This window comes from Podarcis melisellensis, assembly GCF_964234715.1.
Source record: "Podarcis melisellensis genome assembly, chromosome: 6".
Lineage (NCBI taxonomy): Eukaryota > Metazoa > Chordata > Lepidosauria > Squamata > Lacertidae > Podarcis > Podarcis melisellensis.
In genome coordinates this window covers 28,174,693-28,186,749 of record NC_138538.1, presented here as the reverse complement: position 1 = coordinate 28,186,749, position 12,057 = coordinate 28,174,693, and the positions used below count along the sequence as shown (strand labels likewise).

At 42.5% G+C, this 12,057-nt stretch overlaps 1 protein-coding gene across 4 annotated transcripts in view; it reads left to right on the top strand.

The window, feature by feature from the left end:
* RALY (RALY heterogeneous nuclear ribonucleoprotein) overlaps positions 1–4,088 on the top strand; it is a 195,138-nt gene extending 191,050 nt beyond the window's left edge. For all 4 annotated transcript variants that reach the window (XM_081917277.1, XM_081917280.1, XM_081917279.1 and 1 more), the window contains 2 exons: positions 1,416–1,464; positions 2,856–4,088. In XM_081917277.1, coding sequence (XP_081773403.1) covers positions 1,416–1,460 — 45 coding nt within the window. In that variant the 3' untranslated portion in view covers positions 1,461–1,464; positions 2,856–4,088. The remainder of the gene's footprint in view (positions 1–1,415; positions 1,465–2,855) is intronic.
* Positions 4,089–12,057: the final 7,969 nt, after the last annotated feature.

Genomic DNA, 12,057 nt, shown 5'->3' with positions numbered 1-12,057 from the left:
GTGTTCCATCATATGTCCTGTTTGTGGAAATGCCACAAGCACATCAGATTTGCAAAAGAGTGTGTTCAGCAGATCCTGCCATGGTTTCACTATGTGCACATAAATTGAACATGCAGGGCCCGCAGCTGAACATCTGACTCATCATTATTATCGTGAGCTATCCTTTGATCTCATTTCCAATAAAATAACCAACTGCACGCGCGCGCACACACACACACACATACACAGAATGAGAACTGCTCTCTATAATCAAATCACATTAAATGTTAAACCCAGTTCAGCAAATTATTGCCTTTCTGCAATTTGGTTTATACACTTGTCAGCGAGCAATCTTGAAAGTTGTATACATTGAAATAACACATGCAATGCAAAGTTTAGAGGGGCCATAATTCCAGAACGTGCATCTTTCTTCATTCACTGAAAGCCACTGTGGCACACTGGAGAAAACCCCAGTTACTTTCCCTTGGAAGGTCAGTCACTACCCTACCTTGCTGTGCAGATACAGTACGAGCTGCTGGTGGTGGTGTTGCATTAACCAAATTAAGCATAGCTACAGCATGAAATGTCACTGCGAATAATCAGCTGTCAAACCAGGGCCCAAGTATTTGAACCAATAATTCCAAAGAAGTGTAATGATTGGGGGATTCACATTTAATGCATGATTTAATAGTGTTCAAGAGGAACAAGCTATAAAAATTCATGGAAACTTCTTTGGACCCAGCCCTGCTTGCTCAACAAATTCCCAAGCTGTTTTAAAGTACTGGTATCATCACTTAGCAATGATTTCTAGAGCATTTGCCAGTGCGCAAAGTATTTTATAACTCCCATCTCATGTATCATATTTTCCCCCTACAAGAAGCTCTTCTCAGGGCATTCTGCTCAGATTATTAATTCAGATACTTCTGAGCTGCAATTTAATGTTACTAATGCTGAACTAATGCTCCAGCATCACTTTTATTAGTAATGAGTGCTTACAGAACTAGATATTTGCCAATTTTCACAAAGGTTGACTATGTGGCACCCACGTGGTCAGAAATGCCTTCTTGGGCACCTACAGAATCCACCCCCCTTTGAAGTTAGGCTAGAAAGAAAATTCAGCTGCGGTCAATATAGTAGATTGTGGTGTGTGCTTGGTTGCAGTATGTATGTGGTGCCCACAACAATTTCTCTGCTTTACAAATGGGCCTATGCATCCAAAAGAAATTGGCAACAACCCAACCCCATGGACATGTGGGCTGCAGTCCTATACACACTTACCTGGGAATGAGCCCACCTGAATTCAGTAAGGGCTCTGAGTAGCCATGTATAAGATATCACTGTTAGGGTTATTTATTTCCAATACATGTAACCCTTATCCTAGCAACAGCTAAAAAAGAGAATCAAATAATCTCCTCCCCTTTTTTCTTCTCTTTCAGGAGAATAGCCATTACACAGATGTGGAGGACTCCAGCCTACAGTAACTAGGTATATTTACGAGCATATATAATACTTTGTTTTTCTCAAAAAAAGATATGATGAACGGTGCACATTTGTATATAGTCAATTCGGCAAGCTTAATTTCAACAGTGTTGCCCCTTTTTTGCAAATTTGCTGCTCTTTGCTTTTAGTCAAAGACTGTACAAAGAGGTTTGTGACACAGGCCAGGGATGAGGAAACTAGGGCCCTCCAGATGTTGCTGGGCCCTCAACTCTCATAATCTCCAGCCATCAAGGCCAAGAAATGGTGGGAGTTGGGACAACATCTGGAAAACAACAGGTTCCCCATCCCTGGTGCCAGAATACACCCACAGACCCACGGCTGATTTTGGCCATTTTCTCCAATCCTCCAGAGCAGATCTGGAGGATGCTTAGGGCTGTAAGGTGGAGGAGAGGAAGGGGAAGCCCTGGTGCATGAGTGGAAGTCTTCTAGTGCAATGCTGGGCTGTTCATTGGGACTGGAAGAGAAGAAGACGTGGAGGCCAATAGTAGGAAGAGCCAGAGTCAAAGGCAAACAGAGCCAACTAGTTTTAGTTTTGTCCCCATCCTCCTTCCTGTTGAGTTCAGCAGACATTGAGGGGGAAGACATTGAGTGGCACCCCCTGGAGTGGTTGTAAGGATAACTACCGAAGGCTTTTCACCAAAGCCAGACTAAATGTCTTCCCCTCTGCAGTGTTGGATGGTAGGTTGAGAGGAGTTCCCTACCAGGACAGACTTTGCTCGTGTGCTCAAGACATCGATTCCATAAATCATATTTTGTTGCATTGTGCAAAATATGAGCAGGCCAGGGCTGAACTGATACTACCCTTGCTGGTACCTTTCCCGGGAAAATCAGAGGCTCACTATGTCAGGTTCCTACTGGAAGACCGGACAAAAGCTAGAACATTAGCAGTGTCAAAGTTCTTATCAGTGGTTGCAAGAACAAATGAGCCCTATATTCTAAACAAAATGCTTGATTAACCTGGAGGTAGGCTGTATGAACTGTGTATTGATTTGTAATGATTTGTTGGGTCTCTGGACCGTAATAAAGATTGTTGTTGTTGTTGTAAGAAAGATGGCAGGCATGAGGGACTAGAAGCAGACTGAGGTTGGTGGAGCACTGTCCCATTCACCCTGATGGATGAATTCCACCCTTTAAATTTAACAGCCCCCACCTTATTTCTGATAGTGACTTCCCAGGGGTTCAGACAATAATCTTTCCCAGACCTACCTGGAAATGGCATGGATTTAACATGGGACCTTCTGCATGCAGAACATGTGCCCTCCTGCTGAGATATGACCCTTTCCGCCAATAAAGGCTTCCAACAATTGAGCATGAATCACAGAGAAGTTATTCAGTCTATCTGTTTACTCTTTTCCCTCTTCCTCCCCGCCCCCTAGCATAATCAGCGCAACCGTGATGAAGAGAGGGAGGACAACAAGAGGTTCAATCCTGCCTTGGCATGTTGAGCCAGATAAGCATAACATGCAGGACTGCCATCATCTCTCTGCCTGGCATTCAAAAGGAGAAACATGGACCAATCTCTCCAAGCCGTTTTGTAGTACACAGCAAACTAGCCATCCCAGTGGATCCTCATCAGTGCCCATCAAACCCACCCTTGTACTACAGACTTAGAGCCCTGCTGCCAGCACAAGCACCCGTCGTTCCATGATCTCAACAGCCAATATTGGAACTGATTTCTTACGCCTGGAAAGGAAAGCGAGAGAGATACTATATAAAGAGCCTTGCTCCTGAGACACGATGAGGACAGGATGCAGAAAGTGAAGAGAAAGAAAACTATTTCACTATGTACAATTTACAGTTTTGCATTTGAAATCCAGGTCATGACCGGGATAGCCAGGGGTGCCTCCTCCTAGTCCATTTACCTCCTCCTAGGTAGCTTTGGTCCCGCTCCACCCTGCAGACTATGGCATTTCAGACATGCCCCTTGTCATACGTGGTGTGCCCTTTGGAAAGAAGAACAGAGAACCTGGCTATTTACAGACCATTCTGTACAGGAGCAACAAACCGCCTTTTGTTCATCCAGTTTCCTAAGCGTCAGCAATGGTTAAGGCAGGTGGTAGGTCTCTACTGTACACAGGTGTGAGTATGGAGTGAAGTTACCATAGAGGATACAATAAGAAATAAGCATTTCAGAATAAGGGATGATTGGAGTCTTTGCTTTACAACCCATGCGCTTCAGCAAATTTTCATAAGCCATTTATTTGCTCTTTATAAAAATAAGGTCAACCCAATCAGGTCCAAAAGGGAAGGTAAAAGATGAGATGGTCAGATAGCAATCTGTCCAACAAAACAAGACTCATATAACACCTGAAACCAATTGCATTTCTGATGTAAGAGAGGAAAAACAGTTTCATTTTTGTTTAAGGATAGAGGCCTGAAGGTTTCCTGGGGTAGCTCAGTCGGTAGAGCATGAGCCCCATGTTGGGCAAACGATTCCTGCACTGCAGGGGGGTGGACTATATGACCCTCATGGTCCCTTCCAATTCTATGATTCTAATCTGCTTGTCTAAACCACTGAGCCTAGGGCTTGCTGATCAGAAGGCTGGCAGTTCAAATCTCTGTGACGGGGTGAGCTCTCGTTGCTCGGTCCCAGCTCCTGCCAACCTAGCATTTCGAAAGCATGCCAAAGTGCAAGTAGATAAATGGGTGCCGCTCTGGAGGGAAGGTAAATGGCATTTCCATGCACTGTTCTGATTCGCCAGAAGCGGCTTAGTCATGCTGCCACATGACCCAGACAAATGCCGGCTCCCTCGGCCAGTAAAGCGAGATGAGCGCCACAACCCAGAGTCGTCCGCAACTGGACCTAACAGTCAGGGGTCCCTTTGCCTTTACCTTTAATCTGCTTCCTTTCATCCTTTCTCTGAAATGCAGATGCTTTCAGCCCATTCACACCCGTGATGACAAAAGGTATGCAATGTATGTTGTGCAGCTGATTTAAGTTGAAATATCCGGCAAATTGCATATTATCTTTGTTTTTATTTTGCAATGTTCCCTTCTGTGATCTAATCCTCTCTAACGCAGTCTACTCCTCATCGCCAACTTCAGCAAGAGATGGTGTGGTGTTGGCTTAACAGCATGACTCTGTCCTAGAGACTTCAACCAACCTGCTCAGAAAGGGAGAGAACAGCATTGTTGTATAAGCCACTTCCGTAAGACCTTGGGTTCTCAACTTTTTAAAAAAAGATTTCTGCTGGAAAACATCCCACCGGACTGCATCTCTTCCTTAGGGCTTGTTAACAGAGGGTCATGGCTCTCAAAGCACAACAACATACATCAGCTTCTTTGTTGAAAATACATCCTGGAGAGCAAAAGGGGGCACTTGTTTTGTTTTTCTCCGCTTTCTTTTTCTATTGCCTTTTCTCTTCTGCGCCTCCTGCAAAGTTTGGCCACTTTGTTGTACTGAGCTATTTTAGAACTGCTTTCTAGGCTTTGTTTTGCTATGATCCAACCACAAGACGGGGGTATGGAAGGAAGGGGGGGCTTTGTATATAAAATCCTGTATAATAAAAGGAAGAACTTGATTCATCATGTAGTCTTGCTGCTACTTTTTTTAACTTCTTTAAATAGGCTCTGTTTTACTGCTACCTGTGAAAGTCTTACTCTTCCAACTAGAAATAGAAACTGATTTCCAAGTATGCCTACATCACATCGAGTATTTGTTTTGGTTCATATTGCTTAATTCACAGTTTCCCACTGATTCTTTTGTTCTTCCCACTGCTCTTTTTTCATATACAGGTAATTTGCCACTTACACACATTTAATCTGTGTGCATTCAGCTTTAAGTGCTTGGCAAACAAAATTTAAAAATTAAAAAGTAGGGGGGAAAGGGGCAGCAGTCTGGGGGAAATGAGTTTGGCACTCCAATTTGCCATTGAACCTAATGTGTTTTGACTATACACAATTCTAGTTTTACACGCTATCCCTGGAATGCATCCCCTGCCAAAGTTGAGAGTTGCCTGTATACCCAAATGCTAGCCATTCAGAACCACAAGTAGGATCCGCAACCAAACATTGGAGTGTGGTTATCCTGCTCAGCATTCCACCCAGTCAGGCCCTCCCATCTATCGATTGGCATTCCCTAGCAACTAAGAATGCTCAGTCATCACTGGACGGGGGAATTTTGCGGGGGGGGGGGGAGTCCCCTAAAGCTTTTTCCCAAGGTCCTTTCATGAATAAATGGCAATATAACGGTGGGTTCTTAAGCAAACTGAATGCACTGCTAGTACAGTTCTAGTTTAAATTGTTTGTTGCCCTTGCTGCAAACTGAAAGTGCTGAAAGCTTGTCCTGGTGAATAGCATGGGTCTATGTGCCTGTTAAAAGAGCCATAGATCTGCAGCATCAAGCATAACCAAGTGTCTGTAGTGCAGGAGCCTGCCACCTGCACACACCCCTGCTGTGCTCATGCCACACAGGGGGAAATCAATCCACACATCTCAGAGAGAAGATTGCAACTGCTACGCTGTCTGGTAGCTTTGCTGCTGTGACATGCTAAGATAATCCATGGCTTTTTTGGCTTAGCGTGTTCAAACTCATGCTCATGGTTTAGCTCTTTCCAGACTAACTATGGGTTTGTCCAGGGGACCTAAGCTATTAGCCTGGGTTCAAACATTCAAATATTGTAGTGGAAAGCAGAATTTTGGAGTGTTCTGAGCAGTACACATAAACGGTCTGCAAACAGCAGGTTGTAATTTACAATTACAATCAGATTGGCTCTCTGCAGTGCTCACTCAACAATCCCGGCCTTTCAGACCTTGCTAAAAATTACCAAAATGTTTTGGGGGTCAGGACCAGCACTACCGTTATGCAAAATGAGGCAGCTCCGTCAGGCAGCAAATGCTGGGGGTTGGTGGCAGTGGCGGACGCTGCACTCCATAATGCAAGGGGTAGGAATAGTTCAGGCTGGCGGGATCTACCCTGCCTTATTAGCAGCAAACCAGAGTCAAGTACAAAATAGTGACAGAAGTGAACATACTCTCAGACTTAAGGAACAGGGGGCCTCTGAGCATATACTCAGTCCAGGGATTTGTGTCAGTACCAGAACTGAGCACAGTCCTCACACAAAAATCCACACCCAGCTCTCTTCTTCCCCCTGCCTCCCCCGCCCTTTAGTCATCTGTACAGCTTAATTAGTAGAGGGGGGTTACTATTGCTACATAATTGAGACAGAATCCTTGCTGATCCTTGCAAACCACTAGGAAGTCCCAATGTACCTTCTGCCCACCACTCTTCATAAAGTTACAAGTTGCTGCCAGTGGTGGCAGGATCCATGCACACACACTATTAATACCAGCACAGATCTGGTATTCAAGATCCCTGCCGAGATTAATCCAAGCTAGAAGTGACTAAAGATGACGTTTATACCCAAGGTCCCTAAGCAAACTCTTGCTCAGGCACTGATCTGATCCAGAGCTGTGTGGCTTCAGCAAAGTTGCTGCATCCTGCGCCTTTGGACTTCTACCCCAAACATCAAAAATCTATTTGTGCTCTATATGCCACCAGAAGGCGTGTTTCCTTGTCCCTATGCACACAATGACTAGTTGTTAAACTGAAGAAGCAAGGCTATAGCAGGGGAGCGGTAAATGTAGATGGGGTTCATAAAAGTGTCCTGTGAAGACAACCACAATGCCACAGTAACGTTACACAAGAGGCACTGATCTTGGCTTTATTAACTTTTGAAGATACATCTATCATAAGGTTACCAGCCGTCTCCGGATTTACAAACCAGCCCCCATACAAAATCTATTGACGTTGAAAAGTGTCCCCGGATTCATTGGGAAAACTCTGGTAACCTTAATCTATCATTCATTACAGTTCAGATGATATTTTAAAACATTTTCTTTTCTTTTTTTACAAAACAAAACATGACTTTAGACTTTACTGTTCTCAAGTCTTTGGAGAGAAAATAAAAATGATTCGGTAGCAAAACTGAGCTGTGCGATGGTACACATACAAATTAAAATTCAAAAACAGAACGTGTTCAAACGTTAAAACGTTGGAGGGGTCTGCAAAAACAGTCAGTCCCAGCTTGCTTTATATGGCTAACCCAGCTGCTATGGCTAATACTATGGATACATGCTACTCCTTCAAAGTATAGGACTCACCACAAATGCCCGCAAAGCACATACATATCACTGATTTATCCTCTTCCCTTTACTGTGGATTAAAATTGTCGGTTGCACAACAAGGCCCTGTAGTGTAATGAAGAGCGACTCTTTCCCCAATGACCCCGAACATTTAAATTGCTTGAACCGTTATTTGTAAAATACTAAAACTTTAGAATCCAGCCCTGCTGGTTCAGAACAACAGCCTGTCTAATCTACTGCCCTGCTTCTCACACGGCTAAACTGATGCCTCTTGGGAAGTCCACTGGCTGGTCAAGAGGCCAATAGCCTGTTGCTGTTCCCAAGCAACTGCTGTTCAAATGCATGGTGTCACGCAGCCATCGTGACCAGTAGCCATTGCAAAAGCCTTAACTACTGCTAAGTTATTTAACCACCTTTTAGTCACCAGCACAATTTACATATTTCCAACATTTATTCAAGGGGTGAGGAGCCTATGAACCTTCAGGTGATGTTGGGCCCCAACTCCCTTGAGAGCCAGCCATTCAGGGATGAGGGAAGCTGTGGTCCAGCACTTGGGAGACACATTGCAGGGGGAGGGACGAGATGACCATGTGGGTGGATCCCTTCCAACTCTACATTTCCATCCCTTGTTCATATCCCGGGCATTACTTTTGTTTGGGGATTCAGAACAATCTTCAGGCTTTATCGACACGCTCCAGCTTAGTATTATGTGAGAGAAAACTTTTCTATCCATATTATTCTATCGTATCTCTTACCTTTTTTAACGCCCTGAAGACTGTACCCTTCACTTGGCAAGCTCAATTTGGGTTGCCCTGTTCTTCACCTTTCCAAGCACTACAACTTCCTTTGAGACACGGTGACCACAACTTGCACAGCATTTCCAAGCATGGTCACATCACAGATCTGTATAAAGGCATTATAATATCGGTAGTTTATTTTCAGTCCCCTCTTCTAATGAACGTGCTTCTTTTCAGTTGCCAATCTTCACTGAACTATCCACAATGATCCCATAATCCCAATCCAATATCTGCTCCCTAAAAACTCAGACCCTGTCACAGGCATATGAAGATTGAATTATCTTGCCCCAATGCACACTTTAGTTATAGACTGAACCACATTTGCCATTTTAACAAATAGTTTGGAGATACCATTTTTGATGCTCTTCTGTTTTGACCCTCCTCAATAACTTAGAATCATGAGAAAACTTGTGACCTCACTGCTCACCCCTAACTGGATCCAGGTTCTTTATGAGAAAAGTTTAAAAAGCACCAGTACTGATACATATTCTTGAGGAACTACTGTACATATTCTCACTCCCTGCTTCCTATTCTACCAGTTGCTGATCCGTAAGACAATGCACCCCTTACCGCATGACTACAAGTTTACACTTACCTGGGATTCAGTCCCACTGAATTCAACTAGAGTTGGTTTGGAATAAGCATGTGTAAGTTTGTGGAAAGAAGCTTTCATCACATTGATACCAAAATCGGAAACTGAAAAGACACAGCTTAAGAACTACCGTCCCATCTCCCTTTTAAATGTGGATTACAAAATATTTGCAGACGTTTTGGCAAGTAGATTCAAGAGGGTTTTAAACAAAGTAATCCATAAAGACCAGGCAGGCTTTCTCCCAGGTAGACATATGTCTGCTAATACAAGGAACATTATAGATATATTGGAGCTTTTACAAACAGACATAAATACTAAAGCTGTTTTAATTTTTATAGATGCGGAGAAGGCCTTTGACAACATATCCTGGAAGTTTATGAAAGGGAATTTAAAAGAAATGGGAGTGGGCCGGGGGTTTGAGAATGGGATTGATGCAATATATTCAGAACAAAAGGCTAAACTGATAGTTAACAATGTGGTTACAGAAGAGTTTAAAATTGAAAAAGGAACACGACAAGGCTGTCCGATTTCCCCGTTATTATTTATTTCGGTCCTGGAGGTGCTCTTGAACACGATTAGAGGGGACAGGTTGGTGGAAGGGATACAGGTCGGAGCGAAACAATACAAACTTAAAGCGTTTGCAGATGACTTAGTTCTGACATTACAGGAGCCAGAATCTAGTACGAAAAGAGTACTACAACTAATCCAAGATTTTGGTCGGGTGGCGGGATTTAAACTAAATAAGCAAAAAACCAAGGTGTTGGGAAAAAACTTGACAGATATTGAGTCGGAACGGTTTCAGAGAGAGACAGAGTTAACTGTGGTTAAGAAAGTTAAATACCTAGGGGTAAACATAACAGCAAAGAATTTGAGTCTGTTTAAAGATAATTATGAAAAATGTTGGTCTGAAATTAAGAGAGACTTGGATAGCTGGTCAAAATTGAAACTTTCATTGTTAGGTCGAATAGCTGCTATTAAGATGAATGTATTGCCAAAAATGTTATTTTTGTTTCAGACATTGCAGATTGTAGATAAAACGGAGTGCTTCCGGAAGTGGCAGAAAGATATCTCCAAATTTGTCTGGCAGGGCAAAAAGCCCAGAATTAAGTTTAAGATATTAACGGACGCAAAAGAAAGAGGGGGCTTTGCCCTGCCAGACTTAAAGTTGTACTATGAAGCCGCAGCTTTCTGCTGGCTAAAAGACTGGCTACTTCTGGAGGACACGGATGTGCTGGATTTGGAAGGTTTTAACAATGCATTTGGATGGCATGCATATTTATGGTACGACAAGGTTAAGATCAACAAGGTCTTTAAGAACCATATTGTCAGAAAAGCAATATTTAATGTCTGGACAAGATACAAAGACTTATTAGAAAACAAAACACCGAGGTGGCTGTCACCTTTGGAGGCTAAGGCCCGAAAAAGACCCAATATGGAGGCCAATTGGCCAAAATATTGGGAAATACTAGAAAGGGATGGAGACAATTGGAAACTGCAGAGTTTAGAGAAAATGAAAGATAAAGTGCGAGACTGGTTACACTATGCTCAGATTAAGGAAGTGTTTAAGATTGATAAAAAGTTAGGATTCCAGGTGGAGAAATCGAAACTGGAAACAGAACTGCTAGAACCTAAGACCAAGGTACTTTCAAAAATGTATAACTTGCTGCTGAAATGGAACACACAAGACGAATTGGTTAAATCGGCTATGATAAAGTGGGCCCAGGATATTGGGCACAACATTATGTTTGAGGACTGGGAAAGGTTATGGACCACCGGGCTGAACTTCACAGCATGTAATGCTCTGAAGGAAAATGTAATGAAAATGATATATAGATGGTACATGACCCCAGTGAAATTGGCTAAAATATACCATTCGTCTAATAACAAATGTTGGAAATGTAAGGAAAATGAAGGAACATTCTTTCACCTCTGGTGGACCTGCCCTAAAGTGAAGGCCTTTTGGGAAATGATATACAATGAGTTAAAAAAGGTATTTAAGTATACCTTCACCAAGAAACCAGAGGCCTTCCTTCTGGGCATGGTCGGCCAGAACGTGTTAAAGAAGGACAGAACATTTTTTATGTACGCTACAACGGCGGCAAGGATACTTATTGCTAAGAGCTGGAAAACCCAAGATCTACCCACACTGGAAGAATGGCAGATGCAGCTGATGGACTATATGCAACTGGCTGAGATGACTGGCAGAATCCGCGACCTGGGAGAGGAGAGGGTTGAAGAAGACTGGAAGAAATTTAAGATTTATTTACAAAAGTACTGTAATTTGGTTGAATCCTAACAAGGAAGCCAGAGCAGAAATAACTGTCTACCATTAAATTATAATTTTTTATTTGAGTTTAACCTAAATATTGCACTTAAGAGCATAAACAAGATGATAATTTGCTTGGAAAAATTCGTTTTTAATGATGAAAGTGGAAGCGGGAGACGTGAGGGAGTCCACAATAGAATGAAAGGATGTTATGAAACCTATTCTGTTTGTTAAATATGTATCTGTAAAAAATCTTAATAAAAATTTTTATAAAAAAAAAAAAAGCATGTGTAAGTTTGTGCTGTCAGGCATCTTTGTGAAGGTCTTGGACAGGTACACAGTCTACTGGAGCATTCTTATCCACACACTTATTAATACTCTCAAAGAATGATAGAAGTTCTTTTAGCACGTTCAAACTGATAAAACAAATACAGACTGTGGTATAAACACACAAAGCTAATGGGCAGTTTGGTTTTTGTATCAGTACTCAATTCTTTTAACACACTATTAGGAATGGGAGGAAATTACACCAAGTAACTTGCAGGAAGCCTAGCAACAGGTGGTGACCGGCTAAGTTCTCCCTTATAAGCAGTATGACACAGCAGTTTGTTGTTGGAGTGTTGAGTTTGGAATAGGAATTTGAATCTTGTCTCTGTGTATATAGTAGCTTGTACAAAGCTGTGCTTTATTCTGCTGCATATAATAAAACTAAAGAAAAATCAAGTTACTAGTCAGCAAGTTCTGTTCCTGGTCGTCATCCTGGAATTCACTGATTTGGCAGCTGGTAGCAACAGTTATGGTTAAGATCCATCAACAAGGGAAAAGGAAAGAAACAGGAT